The 25,355-nt window shown below is 41.9% G+C and overlaps 2 protein-coding genes across 5 annotated transcripts in view; one reads left to right on the plus strand and one right to left on the minus strand.

The window, feature by feature from the left end:
- Positions 1 to 12,957: 12,957 nt before the first annotated feature.
- On the minus strand, positions 12,958 to 19,299 carry LOC113013974 (uncharacterized). Its single transcript, XM_026155244.1, has 5 exons — positions 18,421 to 19,299; positions 17,587 to 17,638; positions 15,545 to 15,700; positions 15,205 to 15,300; positions 12,958 to 13,899 (listed from the first exon to the last, which is right to left on the minus strand). Exons 1-5 carry the CDS (start codon positions 18,519 to 18,521, stop codon positions 13,582 to 13,584), a joined length of 723 nt encoding a protein of 240 aa, XP_026011029.1. The 5' UTR covers positions 18,522 to 19,299; the 3' UTR covers positions 12,958 to 13,581.
- Positions 19,300 to 21,998: 2,699 nt separating this feature from the next.
- Positions 21,999 to 25,355, plus strand: part of snphb (syntaphilin b) — a 28,780-nt gene continuing 25,423 nt past the window's right edge. For 2 of the 4 annotated variants that reach the window (XM_026154270.1, XM_026154272.1), the window contains exon 1: positions 22,001 to 22,688. The gene's annotated coding sequence lies outside the window, so the exon portion shown is untranslated. Of the gene's footprint in view, positions 22,689 to 25,355 lie in introns of all 4 variants that reach the window. The other 2 variants (XM_026154269.1, XM_026154271.1) reach the window with 2 other exon arrangements.

Here is a 25,355-nt window from a genome sequence, read left to right on the forward strand (position 1 = left end):
CATGACCACTTACTTTAGGGGAAACTAAACACTAGCACATTGCAGACCATCTGGACGCTTGCACAGTGCAGTGAACCTGTTTTTATCTTCAGAGTTTCTTATTATTCCAAAGTCCATCATTTTCTTTTGACCATTTCAGCCTGTTGACATCAGAGACATTGCAAACCCAATGGCAAAGCAGAGATTGTTAAGTGTGATGGTTCACAGGGTCTAAATGTTGTGGAAGTTTTCTGTTAGTAACACTGTTTTGAATTTTATCCATTTTCTGTACAAACCGGCATTGCATCCTTTATTATTTCATCCCTAAAAGGAGTTTGTTTGACTTTTCTTAAGCCTATAAGACCACAGTGTCATGGTCCTGAGTGATAAGCTGTGAGTTTGTTTTCAGAGTTCCTGGACCAAACCAAACAGATTGTATGGAAATATACAATCTGTTTGGTTTTGGTCCAGGGTGACTGTGTGATTTTGACTTTTCTGATTATTCTTCAGTCTTTTGTGCCTTTTGTGACATTTTTCTTAACCCTTCAGGCCAGCTCCATACCTGGCCCAGTGGAGGTTCTGCCATGAGGAAGCGGAGTTCTAGCCCTCACCCATCCTTGTGGTGTCTCACATGAGACTGCTCCATACAGGATCTCTTTAGAGACTGAGATAGTGCCATTTAAGTCTTGACAGGCTTCCTTAGGGACTATGCCCCAGCCACAACGGAGCAAAAAAGATGCTTTGGTGGCCTTGCCCTGAGACTGTTAGCAGAGGCTGTTAATCCTATGTATTCTATCCTGAGCCCCTGAATCCAGAGGGGCCTGAACTAATGATGCCAAATCCGGAGACCCAGCCCAAAACCAAAACACGTTACTGCCCATAGATTACCATTTTAAAATGCTAGATATTTTAGAATCAAAAGTACTGTTACAAAACCTTGCTTAGGATTCTGTCTTTTCTGTCAAAAACAGCCAAAATGAAATCATTCAGGCTTCAGATTTCTGTTTTCCAAAATCTGTGTAATGTTACAATACATCCATCTTTATATACATTGGATGGCTTAAACATTTTTACACAAAACAGCAGAAAGCATTTATCGATGCAATACCAAAACAGTGTGTGTGTAGGGAGACAAATACAGATGTGTAACATCAATTAAGCAAGCTTAGAGGAGTTTTGCTCAAACCTGTACAAGAAGTGACAAAACTCGATGTACAGGATTTATTAGGATGTGTCTGATCAATCAGACCAGACACACCCTAATGTTTAATAGATCTACTAAAAGATAAAAGATTATATTGCTGGCATCACAGGGAACATCCAACACATAATGCCTAAATACTTAAACCTAAACCTTATTGATGTGTCAAAATGAAGTAGTTGCTCAAAGGATAGAAGGCGTTAGACAAACTCATGGTTTACATGCATCTCGAGTGCAACTGTCAGAAAAGGTGTGAAAACATGACAATAAGATGATATGAAATCTTATAGAGTAATTTACGCCTACTTATTGCTAAGCTTTTTTATAGGCTTTGAATCATGATTCATTATTTCTGTGTATCTCTAAATGCATCTTGATCTCTGAATGTCTGTCTCAGAATAAAGTCTGTCATTTAAAAGAGAGCAGCATTGCAAAGGCATTCAGCAACATTAAAGCTAAACAGAACAAAAGAGCGAAAAATGAAATAAAGAAAGGAAACTTGTTATTCTTGCAGCTCTTCTGCTACACAGCTCATGTCCCTTAGGCACGACTTTAAGTCACCTAGTCCATCTGCTGTAATGGTATGGCAATTTCCATCATATCTTTGATGGCTCTTGTAACCCACCTATACACAGACCTATGATCATAGAAGTGTTCCTCAGGCTCACATCAGCCATGAAATCGAGTCCTGCCATTCCATGGTGGGAGGCATCTTTAAGGTATGAATGATATTGTTGGCAGACATGCCATCCTGAGTGGGCTTACACACTGATGCAGCATCATATCAAACCTTAAAAAGATCAAATGAGAGTGTGGGAGGTGCTGACATGTTAAAAAGATGTGATAGAATCAAAGACCTTCTTATCCAACGGAAATATTTTCCTGATAGACTCTGGAAATTCATGCGTCGCTGAGCATTTCTGTCTGCACAGAAGCAGAAGTTGTCTGCTTCTGTTTGGGTGAAAATACAGTCAGTGTTGCAGACAAATGGCCTGGACAAATAGATGGCAATTTTTGGGAGAAAGGGATAATTTGTTTTAAAAGTTAAAGAAACAAATCCTCCCCATCCCCGGCTGCCTCCCTCTTCCCTCTCCAACACACCCACCCACACAAGTAGGGCCTTGGGGTGCGGGTGTGTCACCAGGGTGCAGGGGAGGCATCCCCCCCGTCCCCTTCTGGCCATCTGTGCCTCAATTTTATTCCACAACTTAGACATCCACATTACTCACACTCTCATAACACATACATATAGGGCCTTGAGGGTGGGCACATTAACGGCATCCAGTGGACGGTCTGTGTATTCAGCCCCACCTCTGGCGCCGGTGCCCACCTCTCGATTTTAAATCCATGTAGACATTGAGATTTCTCGAGAGGGGCCATGCTAACACCTGCTGCTCTCTGGCAGCAGCACCATGCTCTCCCGTATTTTAAATGCACCTTAGAACAACACGCAACAACACTGCACATGAGCGAGAGGAGGGAGGTTTGGGGTCTTCACATACGCATTACATTTTTTTTCAGCCCCCCAATCGAGAAAACAAAACCAATTACATGTTCAAAGCAACGGAACGGTGGACCAATATCGGAGAGAACTCCACTCTTCAGTGAGCAGTGATAATTGAGCAGTCCGTTTTATTCTGCAGATTCAAGCTGCTCTTCAAAATTTTCGCCACCAGATGTCACCAGAGAGGACTGTGTTGAAAAGCTTCGAGTAATGAACCGTTTTTCAATACAAGCTTCAGTGCTTCGGAAAGCTTCATTTGGCCATCACTAGTATAGAGTTTGTTTGGGGAGTGTGATTGTGTGTACAGTGTCCATGTATGTCTATCCCTACGTTGGGTGAGGGCTGAGTATTTGTATATGTGTGCATGAGGGTGGGAATGCATGTTTGTGTCTGTGTGTGCCTGTTTGTCTGTGTCTATATGTCAGGTCGGGTCTTACACTCCACCTCTCTGGAAACTCTCAGGCCCTCCAAAGGCCTTTCTCCCCTCACCACACTTCCTGCTGGTAACTGATGCCCTCAGGGGTCGGTGCATTGGTGTCATGTGACGGCTGTGTACAGGCAGGAAAAGGACCTAAAGTGCAGACTCCGGAGACAGACGTGAACTCAAAAACAGCTTTAATGCTGAACTCAAAGTAACAAACTTCCAAAGTACAAACATTAACGCAGGCAGGAAAACCAAAACACATAGCATACATGAGGGTAGATAAGAGTAGATCACAACACCAGCAAACTGAAACACAGGGCTTAAATACATAGAGGGAGCAATCAGGGAATGGGCAACAGGAGGGAAACACAGCTGGGGCAAATCAGGCCTAATGAAACAGGGGAAGCAAGACCAGATACATTAAGATAAGACATGGACCTTCAAAATAAAACAGGAAACATAACACAGACTGAACTTACAGACACAGACTCACAGGCAGGCACTACAACAGAGGGAACAGAGACGTGGGACCAGGGCAGACACGTGGGACCAGGGCAGACACAGACAACACACTGGACACGAGGATATAGCAGACAGGGGAGACAGCAACTAAGAGACATAAACCATAAGACATAACTCTTAGAAACCAAAGACTAGAAATGATAAATAATATAATAAACTCAAAACCCTGGGTCAACGACCCAGGCATCCTAACAGTTGGTGGTTCTTGGTGTCCGGGGCTGGGCGCTCAGGTATGTACCAGCTCACTCCCGGTGACTACTTGGCGGGGCCTGGTGCCTGTTGCTCGGTCAGGCCTCTTCCGGGGCAAAGGGGGCCCTCGGGCCTCCGGCCTCTGGGCCTGCAGCTTGGTTCACTCTGGCACAGCTGGCTGCCGGCAGAGCTGGCGGGCACGCCACTGCAGCCCCCTCTGGCTCTGTGGCTACTGGGTGGCTACTGGGTGATGCCTCATCTGGGATGCCTCAGCTCTTCCCAGGAGGGTGGCATGGATGCCCCTCCGGTGGTCCTCCTTGGGCTCTCGCACTCTGGGGCCTCTGGATGTCTGGGGCCTGGATCTCCTCCATGCCTGCTTTATGCCCTGGGGGACGGGGCTATGGCTCTCTACAGCCTCTAGCAGACCATTACATGGGGAAACCTTTTGAATACTAGCGCGATGATCCACACAGGTGTTCACTGTTCATAGACATAAACTACACCTCTATTGGCTGCTATTTCCAAGCATATTGTGCGCTGTCGGTCTTGCTTGCTACACAACAACATTCAATATTTAGTATTTACTGCTGTTTACACTTAGCTAGATTAACGTGATGGTGTTGTGTTTAGTATGTTTTTTTTTGCTTGTTTTCTCTTCTTTTTCTCTCAACAGGTGATCCAGGAGTTTTTTTTTCCTTTTTCTCTTCTTTCTCCTTTTAAGTGCCCTTTCTCACTTCTGTTTTTTTTCCTTCATCTTTCTTTCTCCCTTTCCTATCCCTCAGTCATGTCTGTCCCGTCTGTAACAACTGAAAATAAAATAAATAATAACAACAAAGGTCGATCAAATGGACCAATACGACAAGGCCGTGATGATCCATTTGGCAAAGTAAATCCATTGGGTATCCTTGTTGGTCTTCAGACAACAATTCTGACGGCTAAAGAACCAAATGGGACAGGCAGAAAAAGAAAAAAAAGATACAAATCCATCAAACACATTCTTATTTCTTTCTACAAAGCAATCAGTCTCATTGTTCAAATCAAATCAAATCAAATCACTTTTATTGTCACATCACATGTGCAGGCACACTGGCACAGCACATGCGAGTGAAATTCTTGTGTGCGAGCCCCACAAGCAACAGAGATGTGCAAACACAACAACACAAACGAGCAAAATACAAGAATGGCCAACCTGAAACTAATAAATATATGTACAATATATAATAGTGTATGCATTTCTGGATGTGTATACTAAATATTTTCCTACGTGTGTGTGTGTGTGTGTGTGTGTGTGTGTGTGTGTGTGTGTGTGTGTGTATACACATTTTTACAAATTAAATAGTAAAAAAAAAAAAAAAAATGATAATAATAATAATAATAATAATAATAAAATATATAAAATATACAGAGTTGAATATGTGCAAAACAAGTGGCATTTATATACAGTGTGGAGTGCATAATGTTGAAGTTCCAGTAGTGAAGCTGAGGTGTCTATGACGTGTTCAGCAGTCTGATGGCCTGATGGAAGAAGCTGTCTCTCAGTCTGCTGGTACGGGACCGGATGCTGCAGAACCTCCTTCCTGATGGAAGCAGTCTGAACAGTTTATGGCTGGGGTGACTGGAGTCCTTGATGATCCTCCCCGCTTTCCTCAGGCAGCGCTTCCTGTAGATGTCTTGGAGGGAGGGAAGCTCACCTCCAATTATCCGTTCAGAGCACCGCACTACTCGCTGGAGAGCTTTGCAGTTGTAGGCGGTGCTGTTGCCATACCAGGTGGTGATGCATCCAGTGAGGATGCTCTCAATGGCACAGTGATAGAAGGTCCTGAGGATGCGGGGGCTCATGCCGAATCTTTTCAGTCTCCTGAGAAAGAAGAGGCGCTGCTGCGCCTTCTTCACTGTTTTGTTTGTGTGTACTGACCACGTAAGATCCTCAGCCAGATGTACTCCAAGGAACCGGAAGCTGCTCACTCTCTCCACAGCAGCGCCGTTGATGGTGATGGGGGTGTGTACTTCTCTGCACCTCCGGAAGTCCACTATCAACTCCTTTGTCTTTGCGACGTTGAGGGTGAGATGGTTGTCTTGACACCAGTGGGTCAGGGCGCTGACCTCCTCCCTGTAAGCCGTCTCATCACCATTGGTGATAAGACCCACCACTGTAGTGTCGTCCGCAAACTTCACAATGATGTTGGAGTTGTTAGTGGCTGTGCAGTCGTAGGTGTAGAGTGAGTACAGGAGAGGGCTCAGTACACACCCCTGTGGAGCACCAGTGTTCAGTGTGATGGGGGATGAGGTGATGCTGCCCAGTCTGACCACCTGGCGTCTGTCAGACAGGAAGCTAAGGATCCAGCTGCAGAGGGAGCTGCTCAGTCCTAGATCCTGCAGTTTCCTGTCCAGCTTCGAGGGAACGATGGTATTGAATGCTGAGCTGTAATCTACAAACAGCATCCTCACATACGTGTCTCTCTTCTCCAGGTGTGACAGGGCAGTGTGTAGTGTCAGGGCTATGGCATCATCAGTGGACCTGTTGTGGCGGTATGCAAACTGTAGAGGGTCCAGTGAGTCGGGTAGTGCAGAGCAGATGAAGTCCCTGACCAGCTTCTCGAAGCATTTGCTTACGATGGGGGTCAGGGCTACAGGTCGCCAGTCGTTCAATGAGGAGATGGTGGAGGATTTGGGTACAGGGACGATGGTGGCCATTTTGAAGCAGGCTGGGACTACAGACAGAGAGAGGGAAAGGTTGAAGATGTGCGTGAACACTCCAGCCAGCTGAGCCGCGCATGACCTGAGGACGCGGCCGGGAATCCCGTCCGGACCAGTAGCTTTGTGTGCGTTCACCTTCCTGAAGCACTTCCGCACATCCTCCTCAGACACAGTGTGCGCACTGACGTCATCCGCGGTGCGCACACTGTCCGGTCTCATGGTGTTCGCTGTGTCGAATCTAGCGTAGAATACGTTTAGATCCTCACACAGAGAGGCCGTGGTCTGCTGTGTGCTGGTTATCCCTCTAAAGTCTGTGATCGTGTTTAGTCCCTGCCACATACTCCGAGGGTTGTCAAACTGTTGCTCCACCCTGTCCCTGTACTCACGTTTGGCTGCTTTGATCGTCTTCCGGAGCTGGTAATGTGCGTGTTTGTAGTCCGATGTGTTCGCGGAGGCAAAGGCGGTGTTCCGTGCCGCGCGAACATCTCCGTTAATCCAGGGTTTTTGATTTGGGAAGGATTTGACTGTTCTGGATGGGACGACATCTTCCACGCATTTCCTGATAAATCCACAGACTGAGTCTGTGTATTCATCAATGTCTCTGGCGGCCACGTGAAACATTTCCCAGTCCGCGTGATCAAAACAGTCCCGCAGCGCAGACTCCGATTGGTCCGTCCAACAGTGCACCGCCCTCCGGGTTGGAGCTTCCTGTTTCAGCTTCTGCCTGTAGGCGGGCAGGAGCAGGATGGAGCAGTGATCTGATTGGCCGAATGGGGCGTGGGGGAGGGCTTTGTACGCATCCCGGAAAGAGGTGTAACAGTGGTCGAGTAGCCAGTTTCCACGTGTGTTGAAAAGGATGTGTTGATGGAGTTTTGGTGAGACTTTCTTCAGGTTTCCCTTATTAAAGTCTCCGGCTGTGATAAACGCTGCCTCTGGGTGTGCGGTTTCCTCGCTGCTGATCGCGCTGTACAGTTCCCTGAGTGCACGGTCAGTGTCGGCTTGTGGGGGAATGTAAACAGCCGTAATAATCACTGCTGTAAATTCCCTCGGTAGCCAGAATGGCCGGCACTTAATCATCAGGTACTCCAGGTCCGGTGAGCAGAAGGATTTGACCGGGTGCACGTTCGCATAATCACACCAGCTGTTGTTGATCATGAAACACACACCACCGCCTCTGCTTACCTATTAGTGTTAGAATAAATTACCTAATATGCTCCCACACATGTGAGCTGGATTGCCAGATTGGTGAGAATTCTCACAATAAATCAATGGCAATTACTTGGAATTCAGTAAAACACATAGAAGCAGATGCACAGTCCTAGTAAAATATAGTTATTGTGCTCAAGGGCAATACTGCCATCTAGTGTGTGAATGATGTAGCAAATCGTCAAACAAATTGAGAATTTTCTCGCTTGCTTTAGAAAATATTTTTGAAGTACTCAGCTTGAAAGATGCATTTCCCAATGTATGCAGCATGAAATCTCTGCTACGGGTTTGCAAAGCACTGAGACTTCATCCAACAGCATATTTCATTATTAGTCTTGTTACACTATACCAGGGGTCCCCAGTCCCAGTCCTTGAGGGCCAGTGTCCCTGTAGGTTTTAGATCTCACCCTGGGTCAACACACCTGAATCACATAATTAGTTCATTACCAGGGCCTCTGGAGAACTTTAAGACATGTTGAGGAGGTCATTTATCCATTTAAATCAGCTGTGATGGATAAAGGACACATCTAAAACCTGCAGGGACACCGGCCCCCTTGTGGACTGGGATTGGGGACCCCTGCACTATACAGTCAACATTCTGGAAAATTGTCTTTATAACAGTTTGTAACTGTTTCCAAAAGAAAAACATCTGTCAGGTAAACAAAGCTGAAGGTTAAATAGCCTCCTGTCATTTATCTACCCATTTTCTTGGGGAAAACATCTTTTTTTAGTCAGAATTCGTTGTATCATAGTTTTTCTTAGTCAGTTCATCATATGTACTTCGATACCTAAACTAAGCCTAACTACTTGGTTTATCTCAAATCTAATGCTGTGAAACAGCCAAAAAAACCTGACACCTTACACCTGTGTAATTAACTTGTCATTACTGGCTGTTTGTTGGCTATTCCACAGACACTATACCTGAACCCGGCTGCATCTTTTTTTTTTCTTTAATGATACGATTTGCTAATTGCATGAATGAACAGGAGTGCTACCCTACAAACAAAAGACTGTACTTTTAATTGGTAAAATACTACAGTGTGTGCTTTCTGGAGTCCTCCTTGTTAGATATTATAATTGAGTTACAGTGGAAGTGTTAGTGCACTTGTCTATAAAATGAAATTACTCTTTGCTCTAAGGTGTTTGTCCTTAAAAAAATATATATTTTTAAAAATGCAGCAAATAGCAAATATGATTCAAACTGAAACTCATATATGCAAATTAATTTTGAATTATTTTTCAATAAATGCTCCAATATCAAACTATTTGAGTTTTCTGGCAATTATTTCATGGTTTAAGCTTCAAAGGGGAATGACAGTTTTATTTGTTATTCACAACCAGCATTAAAAATGGAAACGCATGAGATCATCTTGTTATGAAACTAGTTTCTTTGGCTAGTATAATGAAATTATGAATTGACAAAATTTTTGTGCAAATGGTATATGAGAATTCAAATCACTTAAGTGTAAATAATAATGCTAATATTGATTAATAAAGTGGGTCCATGGACTTATTTAGCACTTTTCTACCCTGAGCACTAAGCACTTTTTTCTACAAGCATCATTCACACATGCACTCATATTTATACCCGCAGTTTTTTTCTGTATCTAAGCACCTAGATGGATGCATTGGGCCAGCTCAGGGCTCAGTATCTTGCCCAAAGATACTTACATGCAGACTGGAGGAGCTGGGAAATGAATCACCAAACTTTCAAATGGTAAATGACCCTGTGCCCCTGATGCATTTGTGTGTGAGAGATAAGTAGGTTTAAATAATAAAGAGGTGTGTGAATGGGTAAATGAAGCCTGGGAAAAGGGCTTTGGGTGGATAGAAAAACTCAAAATGTGCAAATACCGATCCATTAACTTTTAGAAATAATATATGTATATGCTGTAAACAAATTATAAAATTTGTTCCTATCCTAAACCTAAAGTCTTTTGCAAATTAAACAGAGAACTTTGCTGCTGTGCGCTCTGTCCTTACCCAGCTGAGCTTCTCAGGTGTTTTAGATGAAGAATTGTCAGTGCTATCGATTTGGGCACATGCACACTTTTTCCTTTCTAAACGGCAAAAGAGAGGCATCAGATTGTCAGGTTATTGCAACCGCCTCTTACCTCTTAATGCTCACTGAAATGCAGTTCCATGAGTTCAGAAGTCATATTTATGATGTATGAAACAGCCTGTCATTTTGCCTCTGACTGTTTCCAGTATCACAGGCAGAAGTAAAGAAATGGAATGTTAAACAGTGTGAATGAACCCCAAATGCAAATGTACTCACAAAGCAAATTTAAGTCAGGGACTTTCAGGGGCTGCTTTTGTCTCCAGTCTCAGTTACATAATAATGACATTGTTGTTTCCCACAGCCGCCACAGTTCTCCATTGATCTTCTCACTGCAGGGAGCGTTTTCTGTTGTGAACGAGGCAGGTCTCCAGCACGTTTCTTTTTGTCTATTTGTGTCTCCTCGTCCTCCTGCCTGTGACCCAGAAATTTATCTGGAGGACAGAGGAGAGAGGAGGCTTGTTGACTAAGGATGCACAGGTGTATCCTTTGCAGGATACTCCTACTTTACTTGGACTTTGAACAATTGCTGGAGCAGACATGCAGAAATAAATGTGAATTTCCCACCCAACATATTTGTGTTTAATCAAGTTCCCTTTCTGTAAATTCAAACATTATACCATGATGTGAATTTTATTAACAGACAACATAAAATGTCATGAACAGTGTTATAACAGGCATCGGTAGGCCATAACAGAAAAGTGAACGAGCAAGTGAAGCACAAATGCCTGAAGATATTTTGAAAGAAAAACAAACTTTGGGAAAAATAAGGTGAAAAATGCAATTATGTATTACATCGAAGAGTCATTTCATTTGGGGAATGTAATATTCAATTCAACTCAATTCCATTTTATTTATATAGCGCCAAATCACAACAACAGTTGCATCAGGTGCTTTATATTGTAAGCTAGACCCTACAATAATAGATACAGAGAAAAACCCAACAATCACATGACCCCCTATGAGCAAGGACTTTGGCGACAGTGGGAAGGAAAAATTCCCTTTTAACAGGAAGAAACCTCCAGCAGAACCAGGCTCAGGGAGGGGCGGGGCCATCTGCCGAGACTGGCAAATATGAAAATTAAGAGATTAAAAAGTGCAATAGAAAAACAAAACATCTTTGTAATATTTTCTAAATAATTAATGGTTATATTTTATGTTAATTTAATGTCACATTAGTCTATTGAATGATTTATTTCTCTTTATATTTTGTGATCAAGGGTGTTTTCAACCGTTTTGTTCGTCACACTTCCAGGTGCATTTGTTTGCACAGTTTGCTTCTTTCTTGTTAATTTTTAACAACAACGAAAAAAAAGCCAACACCAAAGAAGCAAACATCCATCCTATTATCCAATTCAGGGTTGCAGAGGGGTCAAAGATAAACCTTGTCAAACCTTCTGAGCTCTATGAGTTTAAAATAAATAAAAAAAACACACAAAGGCTCAACTCACATTTGCCAAAACATATCTTGATGGTCTCTTTTAGGAAAATATTCTATGGTTTGATGACACAAAATTTGAACTTTTTGGGAGGTTTGCATCCCTTACACCTTAAACCTAACACAGCATTTCATAAAAAAGAACAGTTAAACATGGTGGGGGTGTGAGGGTCTGAGGCTGCTTTGCTGCTTCAGGACCTGGATGATCCAACATAATTGATGAAACCATGAATTCTGCTCTCTGCCAGAAAATCCTAAAGGAGAATGTCCATCAGTTCTTGCCTGATAAAAAGTGCACTTGGGTTACACAGCAAGACAAAACTCACTAGCAAGTCCACATCATGTCAAAACAATGAAAATAAGGTTAAGGTTTAAGAGTGACCTAATCCAAGTCCAGATTTAAATGTGAATAAAATGTTCTAGAATCACCTTAAACAGATTGTACATGTTTGAAAACCTTCCAGTGTGGCTAAATTAAACACTTTTAGAAAGGAGAGTGGGCCAGAATTCCTCCACAGCAATGTGACAGCCTCATCATTAGTTATTGCAAATGCTCTATTGTAGTCCCTAGGTTTAGGTAGCGATTACTTATCACATAGTGACAGGTACGGTTAGACAGCTTTTTCTTTTTTTACCTTAATAAATGAAACCATTATTTAAAAAATTTATTTTATCATAACTCGGGCTATTTTAGGACTAATATTATTATTATTATTATTATTATTTATTTTTTTATTTTTTTTGGATGAACCCTAAACACGTAAGCATGATAAATTTAACAGGAAACAGTGAAACCGTGCAAATACTTTTTCACAGCAATGTATGTGTATTTTTTTTACATAAACACAAATAGAAATATGAACTGAATATGTGATCAGCTAATTATCTTCATACACCAACTGTGGCAAAGGCACTCCAGCTTTACTGATATAAGGAAAGATAACTCGTACTGTATGTGTGCACATCCTTCATCTTTCTTCATGATGCTTGCCATGTTGAAGCGCCGTGAGGCGACTTTTGTTGTGATTTGGCGCTATATAAATAAAATTGAATTGAATTGAATTGGTGTTTTCTTAATATTCCCACTAGGGAGCAGCATTGAGAGGAACAATGTTCAGCCATACATACACAGATCCATAAAAATGTAGAAAGTATTATAATAGCAGTTTTATTTGCAAATGTATACTGAGACCTGTAATTGTAATTCCATTCAAGAAATGTACTTTCTTATTCTTTATCATGAGTGAACACTGATTGTTTTGTCCCTAAGCCAAGAAACACTGATCATTATTTACTTACATCTACACTCTAAGAACTAAAACTGATAATTACTTAAATATTTTGGTGCAACACTTTTACACTCAAAAATAATGAGTAAATGCAAAAACAATCACATCTCTTAAATACACCTTATTAATTGAGTAAATCCAACTAAAATGGAATAAGTTGTTATGAACAATTAAAGATGTTACAGTAACATACAAAATTGAGTAAATACAATTGAAAATCTAAGTTAAAACAACAGTAACCAAAAGTTCAAACTACATAAAATATTAATTAGGAAATGCTGAAATGCTTGGCACATTTAACCTACACCATTACAATTATTTGTTTTTAAATAATGGTGCAATTTACTTAATATTTTTAAGTTAATTGTAATTAACGTTTTTGCTTAAATTAAGTGTTTATTTTATTTATACACACACACACACACAGGAAAAAAGAACCACGTCAATTCAACATTGTTCACAATGATTTATTTTAAACAGCTTTTTTGTGAATCACACATTTAGCAGATTCCTTCTCTGAACACAGTGAGCTGAAATCTGTTCTACATTCAGTGGAATAAAACTTGGATAAAATTTCAGTCACAACAGCCTTATATAATAAAATTGCATCCAAATTGGCATGCTTGATAAAACTCTGTAAAACTGGCATATTGATGCTAACAACAAGAAAAATGTACCTGCCATACAAAGAATAAAAGTGGCTCAAGTGAACGCAGTGCTTTACCTTTTCAGAAAAGGTCAAATGACAAAAATAAAATTAAGATCCCAAAAAGATATAAATCCTGAAAAAAAAAACCATTTGCACTGTGACATAGTTTTTGAACATCTTATTTTGATTCCAAAAAATTGGGAAGATTATAACTAAAGAGTGACCAAAAAACATCCATAATGATACTCTCCCATTTACACCTTAATGTGAATCTGGAAAGTTAATACAAAAACAGTTTATGGTACAAACATTATTTATGAACAGGAATGTCAAAACAATGTAATGTCGCAACTGAACCTTTTGATTAGCATTACATGTCACTTAACAAGTCTAACACTTTAAGAACAGCCCTGTGAAATTTTGTCTACAATGAACAGAGGTCATTTTTCAGTCTTTGAACCTTGACAGAAAGGTTTCCTGGATCCAGCTCCATGAACACTTTTCGAAATGCTTCAAATGTGCATTTGAAATTCTTGGGGTATTTCAGATCCAGAGCATAGCACAGTCCCAAAAGATAGCAACAGGCTTTGCTCAGATTCCCAAGTTTGCCCAGAACAGTAACGCCTTCAATAACAATACCCACATCAGTAGGTTCGCCTGACCTGTCTTGATTCTGCAGCAGGTAAATCTTCATCACCTCCTCAGCCAAAGCCTCTTCAACAAAGACAGCATCAGCACCGTCCTTTAAAAGAGAAACAACTGTTTTAAGCTCACATATTTCCAAACATTGAAACAAAAAGTTTCATTTGTATGACATCACCGGTACTCATAATATGTAGACACTGTGCTCCAAAATCTTATAGCAATAGCAAATGCAAATGCTATTCTTTTGTATGCTTTGAAGTGTTTTTTTTTTTCTTTAGAACAGTATCTTAAAACTTTTCTATGATCTCACAAGCTAAAATAAACTACCGTAATTGTCGGGCTATAAGCTGCTACTTTTTGCACCAGCTTTGAACCCTGCGGCTTTTAGTCAGGTGCGGCTTTTCTCTGGATTGTCCATGATTTTTGTCATATCGTAAGATTTGTTTTGTTTGTTCCGCTGTTGCCTGGCGGAAGGGCATGTGATCAGACACACAGTATCGGGGTTCAAGAGTGGTATGTTGGTCACATGTCCATCCGCCAGGCAACACAGTGCCGTACAAGTAGTGCGAAAAACAAACTTCAAAGTAGCGCTACGCGTTCAGCGGTAGGCGTGGATGACGAGCGGTGATAAACTTGCGAAAAGCAAGTTATGCTCAATTCCACCGGTGGATTCTGACAGCGTGGAAAAGTGTGAAAACATCCACGATCACCAACGGATTTGAAGGGCTGGACTGTTGCATGATGGAGAGGAGGACACCGCCACGGCCCTTCTGAGGGTGTTCGACTCTGACACTGACAATGAGGATTTCTTTGGTTTTGAAAGTGACAACGAAGGAGAGAAGCGGAGAGTGGATGACGAAGCCATCCTGAGCCTGTTCGTTTCCGACACTGGAGAAGAGGACTTTGGTGGTTTTAGTGCGCAGGAAGAAGAGAAAGATGGTGGTGAATGACTGACTTTTCTTCTTGTTAAAGCTGTGTCACTGCACCTGAGCCTAAAAGGTAGTCTGAATCTATTTTTCTGGTGTGCTGCAGGTTATTGTTATGTACTACATTTGTTACTCATTTATGAAGCACAGTACATGTGTCCTACTTGTAATTACCGCTACTTGTACATATATCTAAAAAGTTATGCAAATATGTACCCATAACTTGTTTTTCAAGATATTAATAAAAGGGGTGTGTCTCCAAACAGCCATCTCTTTCCTGACAATTCCCTTTGTGCATATTCTCTTACATATGATAAGTCAACATTGAAACACCTGCGGCTTTTGGTCAGGTGCGGCTAATGTATGTACAAACCAGGATTTCCCCTGATTTTAGCTTGTGCGGCTAATATTCAGGTGCGCTTTGTAGTCCGGGAAATACGGTACTAATATTCCTAAAACAGATTTATTGCACCAACCTCAAAGGTTTTGATTAAGGCACTTGGATCCTCTCCCAGATGGTCAATGAAACATCTGATGATGACTTCTCGTTTTTTCTCGATGGAATTTCCACTCTGTAAAACAGGAAGTCTCAACTGAGGCAAAATTTGCACATTTAAAACATGACTTACCATTTCTAGCTTAAACATAACTATTTTTTTTCTGTTGTTGACCTGTTTTCACACCCACCATCAAGGTAAGAACACCTGTGGAGCTAAAATATTGAACAGAAACCTAAGAAAAGCCGTTTTTAGTGGAAGGGCCTCTTCAATGCTGTGTTAGAACGTTTTTGTGGTTAGAAAATGCAATCTTCCTTACCTGAAGTAGAAGGTTTAACTGTGCCCTGTGGCGTTGTCCAGCAGCACCTTTCTTGGCTTGAAACAAGGACAGGAGTTTGGATGAATACAAGTCCAACGATGACATGAACTTTGGTTCAAGGTTCAGGGTCGTGATCCTATGAAATGCTGCACTGACCTGGATGGGAGAGGACAAAAAATCTGAAGGCCAAAATTCTGATTCAATCAAAAAAATAAATAAATAAAAAAATCTACCATTTTTTGCAACCTGGACCTTATTTTCTAACATGCAAAAGATTAATTTACACATCCAGACATAAATCCATATAAGTGGAGTTGTTCAGTATGCAGACTAAACCCTCAACATAAAGTATTATCTTCCACTAAGCTTCTAAATTTTATGTTATGAATTGCTTGCACTATTTCCCTGTGAGATTGTATAATCTTAGAGGGAAGAGGCGGAGCCAGGTTGCCCTCTGAACCATCGTCTGCCAGGCAGCGATGCGAGAGGAACACACCGCTGAAGTGGCGCACATATTCAGAATCGCGTCAGCGGCTTTACAGAGAAAGCCTTTCAGCTCCTCTGGCAGCTCTGCTTCCTCCACCTTCCTGGAGATGACAAACGCTAGCAAATCAGTGTTGTTAGTCAATGCAGCTGACTGAACAGTGCATTGATGTGCGCGATCAGTGAACCTTGCTATCAGCTGGTCAAGTTTGGCGGGATGGGCCGGTCGCTGTCCAACGACCTTGGTCATTTTGGTGCCGAAAACTGAAGCGAGGCTCGGCTCCAGAGGGGGAACAGGCGGAAAACTCCGGTCTGTGAAGCCCTAGGTAGAGACCGGCGCTCTAATCTTCGCTGGCTCTGCTGCTGCCTCAGAGAGGTTGGTCATCATCCCTGGGAACTGAGGCCAGATGGGATCTGGGCAACGAGAGTGAGTGGAGCCATACCTTCCCGCCAGATCATGGCCTGTATTTATATAGCGCTTTACTAGTCCCTAAGGACCCCAAAGCGCTTTACATATCCAGTCATCCACCCATTCACACACTGGTGATGGCAGCTACATTGTAGCCACAGCCACCCTGGGGCGCACTGACAGAGGCGAGGCTGCCGGACACTGGCGCCACCGGGCCCTCTGACCACCACCAGTAGGCAACGGGTGAAGTGTCTTGCCCAAGGACACAACGACCGAGACTGTCCAAGCCGGGGCTCGAACCGGCAACCTTCCGATTACAAGGCGAACTCCCAACTCTTGAGCCACGATCATCAGATGGGGGTGGAGCAGGCTGAGGGACGGGAAGTTCCTTCTCACCAGCTGCCTCCTGGATGATGCCAGGCAGATCCAGGAGCAGCGCACCAACAACTGGGAGCGGCGTCCTTGCCGACATGTGAAGGCCAGGGGTGGATGAGCGTTGGCTCATCCACCCTTCTGTCACCAGAACTCGATGGCTTCTTCCAGCGAGTGCCTCTCTTAGTGGGAACGCCTCCTCAGCATCAGCCTTGAAAAAGGCTGACCTCCACTGCTTTTCCTCTGGCGGGAGGAGCTAACAGGAGCAGCAATAGGATTAAGGTGTGAGGGCAAGGTCCGCATGGTGAGGACCGAGGCAGCCCACGCAGACGGCATGTCGGTCATACGACATGATGTAGCCGGTCTGGCAGGATGGACACAGACGGATGGTCTCGCTGGACATCTTCTGGCTGGCTGAAGAAAAACGGTAGAGCCGATTTCCTGGTCTCACCGTAACTTATACTAGACCAGGGTGAGGCCCACACAGCAGGTGGGCGTGGACTAAAATACTTCAGTGCTGCGCGCACAAGGGGAATACCCACTTAAAGGGCTGCGCCTATACTCATGGTGACACTGGATGACAGGCCATGAACTCATCAATATATTTACCGAACTGAAAAATTCTCAAAATTTAGATTTGGCATTTGTATGACTAAAATAACCCACCACAAAACCACTATAAATATTTAGGTGGTATCACCATCCACTACTCAGCTTGTATAAAACAATATCATATCCTTCCAAAATTTAACACATCAAGTCCTCTGAGTAAAATTACCTGCTTTACTTTGTAGTTGATGCAGATTTTTTTCCTGGTGGTGAAGATGGTGCTGAAAAAATACAAATCAAAACTTTATCATTACAAAACATGTCACTGAGTAATCTGCCATAACACCAATCTCTTATAAGAAAGTTTAGCTTGGATTGAAATAAACATTTATTTATGTAAATTGGGAGTAACTAGGCAAGGCAAGGCAAATTTATTTGTATAGCACAATTCAACAACAAGGTGATTCGAAGTGCTTTACAGAGAAACAAAAACAAATAAAAAGCATGATTTAAAATTGATTAAAGCAAGCAAACAAACAAACTAACAAACAAAACAGTATATAAAATCAAAACATAAAATCACAACAGTAGATAAAATCAGTAGTTAAATGTAAGTTTTGAAATTTAAGCTTAAAAGTGTGGATTTGGTGCTTTATTCAAATGCAGCTGAGAACAGGTGAGTCTTCAACCTGGATTTAAATGAACTGAGTGTTTCTGGAACTATACTATACTAACTATATACTAACTATACTGGAAATGATGGTACTTTTGGCTTGACCAAAAGGACCAAAGCTTTTTTTTTTTCATTATTTTCTGAGATCTGAAAGGAAGTAGGGCCCCCAGTCTAAATTTACTTAAGGCCCCATAGTACTTTGGACCGGCCCTGGATGAGGTAATCTGCTGACCCGGGCGGTCCTGTCAGTGTTCTCTCAAAAACTGGCCCTGTTCGGGACAAAGCTGAAAGCAGCGTCTTATATGCTCTGAAAGACCCCACATAGAACAAGAAAGCTAAGCAGCATGGTTGCTGCTATGAACTGTTCCGCGGGCAGGTCTTCTTAGTTACCAAAGCCATTGATGACGTCTGTTCATCTCCTGAACAACCTGACAGAGTGAGTCAGGCCGCGTGACTACCGCAGCTCCCGCACCGCGACTCAACAGGGCCATTTTCTAGAAATGTCTGAGCACACCTGCTTTCACGTGGTTCCTAAAATGCCCCCAATTAAACGGTCAGGTCACTGGTACCGGGACATTCCGGTCAAATTACCCGGAACGCAGATAGCGACTCAGAACGTAAAAGGATAAAAGGGCGCGGTTTCCCGCCGCCTTGACTGGAAGACGGGTTGAAAACTTAAATTAACATGCACAAACACGCTGCGAAAAGTGAGCCACCATGACAAACGCTTTCTTCAGAACATGTTATAAAAGAACGGTGTGGATAAAGACAGCTAATGTAAGAATTGGTCACTTACCTGAAAACGTTACCAAGTCTGCAGTGGATGTGTGTCTGTCTCGTTCAAAGTGCAGAAAATCTCCCATGAGGCCATGCTCCTCGCGTGCGGTACATGCCAAAGGTCATTAGTCTTACTCAAAGTTTTAAGTTAGTATTGGGGGACAAAATTATGTTGATTTTTGAACCATTAATAATTAAAGTTAAAGACAATGATAAGTATGAATACCAGTGTCTCAGTTATTATGAGTACTTTCTATGAGATATATTGAGTAGATTTAAATAATGCACCCTGTGTTTCAAATACAGAATTTTTTCTTTTAAATAAACTTGAACAAAAGAACTCAGTTCAACTCAAAAACTGGTGTTGAAAATTTAAGCATTCTTTTCAGTATTTTCAACTCAAGATAACACGTTTGTGATTTTCAAAGATTTAATCAAGGTCATCTAACTTAGAATTATAATGATATTTACTAAGCCCCTGAATAATTTTTTAGGGTGTATGCAGGTAACTATAATTTTTTATCAATGCCCTGCAGTGCCTCAGAAAATAAAGACTGCATTGCTGCAGAAAAATTGCAACCACTTCAGCATTAACAATCAATACTCACATCCGACCCCTGAATTTTGATGCACTGATGACCTCCGCAGGTTTAAATCTATTTCATGAAAAGGTGACTACATGGGAATTAGCTAGTTTTCCCTGTTAATTATTCACAAAGTGATTTGATCTTCATCTAAATCTATAGACAGCATTAAGCTCAAAATGTTGATGTACAAAATTTGGGGGAAAATTTGGTTCTACAGTCAGAATTTGCTCAGCATTGCCACATTTGCAGGATATGAGATGTGATGTGCCACTGTTAAAGACATGAGTTGCGATCTGGGCTTTAACTTGGCCAAACCCTAACATTTCCCTGGAACATGACTTGATAGATGACCCTAGTTGAACTTATTTTATTCCTAAGCCTCAGTGTTCTTTTGTAAACTTCAAGTAACATTTTTTGTCATATCTGGTCTTTGGGCAGCTCGTATGTATTAGACTTGTGGGCATCTAATAACTTATTTTAGCCGTTAGCTATTTCCTTTGGAGTCATCTTAGCTGGTTTCCAATAGAGAACAGACACAGTACCAATACATCTTCTTCGCCTTCTCCTGCTCTCTCTGGTAGCTTTCATTTTCACACTCCACTGTTTTGTCATAAAAGCTAAAAAAAAAAAAAAAAAAGGCCCAAAACTGAGATATTCTGAATGTCTGTAAGTGTTTTTATCGATGATGACAAAACCTCACATGGTTGAGTGACAATACAGTGTTTTTGATAAGTTAAAGCAGCGCCAACCCTTTGCAGCTGTCCTCTTCATCCATATCCACCAAATGGTTGTAAATCAAGAGGAATGACTAAAGCTGGGCAGCGAGATGACCATTAAGCAGAGGTGACACACTTGGGACACCACACGTCGCTGTTGAGCAGTCTGGAGTGTTTGTTGGATTAAATTAACGACACGCTGACGATGAACAGTGCCCACCTGACAATCAAACTCCTTTCAAACTCACTCAAGACATCAGGCAAGAGGCAGCGCTTTTAGGTATGGGATGATACCATCAAGTCCTGTCAGCTCTTGAGACACACCTGGCAGTTTTCAGGAAGTTATTTTGAAATAAATTCTAAATTACACAAAAACTGCACAGATACAATTACCAACCAAATGTCATGAGTTTAAAAAATGCCACATTTTACATTTTTACCACAACCTAAGTAGCAAGATGGTGGCTATCAGTTCAAGATTCTTTTAGTTTGATCACTTTGTGGCAGCTGTATCGGAAGGTAGAGTTTTAGTGACACAAACCCCATCTTGTACGTGCATGTGGAAGTGTCCTCGGGCAAAATAACTCCTAATTTTCCCCCAGAGCCATGGATTAGAATCTGAGTGATGGTTAAAGGCATGAAAGTGTTGCGTGAATCTCCAAGATTTTGTTGACGTCATTATCCCAGGGATTATCAAGGGAGTTTTTCTTTCAGTTTAAGGCATTTCTGTTTAATTTACACTGAGCATCATTCTGTGAGGATCTGTCCTATTCATCTGTCCCTCAGTTCTTTCTGCTCTAAAAGAGAGCTCAGTTGCCCACATATCAATTCAATTCAGTGTTATTTATACAGCGCCAAATCACAACAACAGTCGCCTCAAGAAGCTTTATATTGTAAGCTAGACCCTACAATAATACATACAGAGAAAAACCCTACAATCACATGACCCCCTATGAGCAAGCACTTTGGCGACGGTGGGAAGGAAAAACTCCCTTTTAACAGGAAGAAACCTCCGTCAGAACCAGGCTCAGGGAGGGGCGGGGCCATCTGCCAAGACTGGTAAATATGAAAATTAAGAGATTGAGATTAAGATGCATACTTATTTTATTTAGTTGTGTAAAAGCTTCTTAAAGATATGTTGTTCTTTTGTGTGTTATCTTTGTCATCTGGAGTGACATCCCAAAGGCATCACAACAGTGGACTTTTATGTTTTAGTGTCAGTTAATAAGCATGGTTTAACTTAACTCTCATAATTAGTTGATAAGATGACAATGACCCCTAATTATTTTATTTAAAATACTGTTTATATTTAAATATGCATGCATTTTCACACACCAAAGGAAAATAAAACTCAACACTTTCAGTTTTCTGTAAACATGGTTAAATATTTGCACAATTCTAATAGAAAAACTTACCATGAATAATTGACGGGGGTATATCAGGTATATGATCTTAAATGAGTTTCTTCAGCTAAATATAGCTATCCACATAAAATCAGAAAAAAGAAGAAAATCCAAATATGACATAATGGAGCATAGGACAGTGTTCTCAGTAATGATATATAGGATCAACTTCCTACTTTTAGAAATATACACATTTAAAAAGACACAAAGGTATGCCAGAAGTGCCTATTAACATTTTTAAGATTTTTTTTCTAGTAAAAGGTATTGTTTCTTGAACTATGGCTGAGACGGTCAGTATAGGACAATTTTGAGATTTGGCACAAAGTCTTTAAAAATAAGTAAAAGGAAGTCAGGTTTTATTACAGGTCTATGTAAAACAAAGAAATGTTTAACCATTTAATAGCACTTTAAATGAGGACAATGAAAACTCACTAACTCTTGTTTATCTTGAACGCTGTACAAAAGTCTTTCTGGAGGTCTTTCAAAGTTTTTGTTTGGACACTGGCTACTTGTCTACTTCTCTCTCATCCTCTGACCAACATCCCCTTGTGTCACACCAACCCTCTGCATGTCCTCCTTCACAACATCCTCGAACTTTCTCTGTGATCTTCCTCTTTTCCTACCTCAACATCATTCACACAGAATGTCCACTTCCCCTCCTCTGCACATGTCCGAGCATATATTTGTCCCTCTGATTTACTCATTTAAAATCCTGTCGATCACTCCCAACAAATATTTTTACATCTTCACAATAGCCATAATTATATATTTATTGCAGTGTTACCTAGTAACAGACCACTTTCTACTTGCAGTGACAGCAGCCCTGTCTCTAATGTATTCTCGGTGTTAAAGAAGCTTGCACTGTAGCTTGCACTGAGCTGAAGCCCGACAAATGAAGCAGTGTTTCCCTTTAAAAAGATCAATCTGACGTAACGTGACGCAGATGCTTCCGTCCATATACCCTTGTGCCTCTCCTCCTCACGCGGCGGCCATCCAGTGCATCTCCCTGCATCCCTCCTGACTCAGCCCCCTCTCTCCCTCCTCCCCACGCCTCCTCGGACGTGCCGCCGCTCCATCAGGCGGAGCTCTTGGTGGAAGAAATGAGGGACACAACAACAACCATGGCGATGGAGCTGTGGACGGACTAACAGCGGTATACGGGAAGCCGGGCACAGGTAAGCGGGGCCGGGTCAAGCCCGTTTATGGAAATCATCGGTGCCATCCGTGGATGCTGCAGAGCTCTCTCAGTGCGGAGAACGAGTCTGCGTGTAGTGAACCGAGTGGCTCACAACAGCGGTTAGAAATAATAAGTGAATGGAGCCCCCGTGCAGGGAATTTGTGGAGAGTAAAGCTCTTGGTTGTCGGGTCAGGCTGTTTTCTGGCCTGTCTGTTTGTTTTGGTGCAGCTGATGGAGGCATGATGATGATGATGTTGATGCGCAGTGCGCTTTCTCCGGCAGATGTTTTCGCGTCTGGTCATCCTGCGCGTCCATGTTTGAACTCTCACGGGCCTTTGGGCGTCAGATATAGTACACACTGTCCACGCAGCGTCACAGCAGACAGTTTTTAAAACCCCTGGCTCCGCATGCACAAGTAGCTCACACTCAAAGTGAGTGTCATCCATGTTTGCAGGCGGCAGAGTCGTGACGGGCTGCCTGGCGCTGCAGTTTGACCTTGCAGCATTCCTGTTTTTCCACAAACGTAACGTCCTGCCTGACAGATGACAGAGCCAGAGCTCTTTTTTCATGTCCACATGGCTTTTACTCTGATCATATCACAGAACAGTCTAGTTTCCGTGAGCAAATTCATTTGCGCACAGTTTTCTTTTACGGGTTTTCTGTCAGGCTTAAGCCTGATTTTAATAGAGTGGCAGAGAAGCGTAGTCAGTGAATGGATGGAGTTATGAAAGGAGTTTGATTGAAGATTCTGGCGCAAGGATCTCCCTGAATATTCTTGGCACAGAAAGCATATTGTGCATTTCTGTGCCAGTGCTGAAAGAACACTTCCTCCACTTTGTCATCATAAATGCTCAACGTTTTTTACAGTTAAGTAGGTAGACACCGAGAAGTACATGTGTGCAAGCAAAGACTGTTAAATACATTTGGACACTAATGCACTATGAGACACTGAGCCCATTTTCTTTCATCTCTAGCAGCTTTTGCATTTTTTGTGTTGCCATGTTGCATGTCTTGGTAGTGATTGTCTTTTAGATTTGAGTTTTCTACTTTTGTGTAAAACTGTTTTCAGTCTCTGTTTATAGGCTTTTGATCTTTATATGTAAGAAATGTTATTTTTGTTGTTCTCTGTCTCTTTGCCTCTACTTTTGTTTAATTTGCATATTTGTGGAATGGTTTTAGGTGTTGTTTTATTGGATCTTTCATAGTTGTTTTGGGTCTTTGTAATTGTTTTGAATCATTTGTTGCCTTTTTAAGGAAATGTGTGTATTTGTGCACTTAATTTTAAAGCCATTCCATTTCCGTTGCCATTTTAAGTTCTATTTTCATGTTTAAATTGTTTGTTGTTGAGTCTCTTTTATCCTTTCATTTTGAATCTCTTTTTAGATACCCTTCAGAAAGGGGCTACCAGACCCAGGCACCCAAGGAGTCACAGGGGCTCTTGGGGAACTGAGCCTGTTCCGTTAGGACTGTTCAGTTCTCCAGCCACACTTATGAACCTTAATTAATTTATGAGGCCACATACGGTCAGTACGCTGTCTGAAACAGAAGTCCAATGCATTGCTGCAAGCTGTAAGACTGAGCTGTCCTTTGCAGCATTGCCATCTTGTCAGCAGCAGGCTCCTTCCTTCATCCTGTTCCTCAGTGCACCCAGCCAATAGCCGCTCTCCTTCTGGTCACGTTCCAAACAAGTGGCGGACTGACCGTTGCCATGGTGACGTAGTCACCAGGCAAAAATGTGTGCCATTTATCCAGATGCACTCATGGAGAGTAAATTTTAGGAACAACAAGCAGAATTGTTGATCCTTCAAGTGTGGCACTGCTCCGGTGGTCTCTCAGTATATGAAATGCTCTTTGTTCTATTTGTTGTAGTGTCAATCAAACCTTCAAATCCATGAATGCTGCAAAGGAAGAAAGGGTATTCCCTTTTAGTATAGGTATAGCCCACATGTGCAGTAAAACATGTCACTTTGAATTTCAGTTGTTTGCACAATATTTCTACAGTAACTGGAGATAAGGTTTAGTGGCTATAAAGAAGAAAGAGCAGGGGAAATAGCAGAAAGCTTAATTTTACACAATACTAAGTTTAATTGTATAAGTGGCTCTTCAGACCTCAGTTACACACCTAGAGACCGGTCTGCGGCCCTCAGATCTCTAGAGAAGAATGTGTACTCCCTGAGCAGATAGTGATTTGTAGCTGAAGGTTGCTGGTAGTCTTTAGTAGCAGTTGTTAGGTGAACCTGGTCGTAAAGACAATACTGCACAAGCAACCTTCATATAATTGCTTTGGTTGCTAGATTGCTGCAGTCACCTGTTATGTGCATGGAAGATGATGACTTGCTTGCAGACTGGGGTGGCTGTAGCTCAGGAGGTAGAGCAGGTCATCTGCTAGTCGCAAGGTTGGTGGATCTATTCCTGGCTGTTACTGCTGCAGTCATACTCCAGTACATCTGTTGGAGTATGAACTCTGGTGCTTCCGTGTGAGTGTTTTTAGGTAGAAAAACTACATGTATAAATGGATGAATGAGGTAAGTTGTATAAAACACTTTTTAGTGCTCAGGTAGACAATCAGCCCATTTACCAGATACTCGCTAAATAACCACCAAGCAGTAGTGAAACCTGAAAAAGTGCAGCACAAAGAAACTGAGAATGTTTGCTTTAATGCAAC

This window comes from Astatotilapia calliptera, chromosome 20 (assembly GCF_900246225.1).
Source record: "Astatotilapia calliptera chromosome 20, fAstCal1.2, whole genome shotgun sequence".
NCBI lineage: Eukaryota > Metazoa > Chordata > Actinopteri > Cichliformes > Cichlidae > Astatotilapia > Astatotilapia calliptera.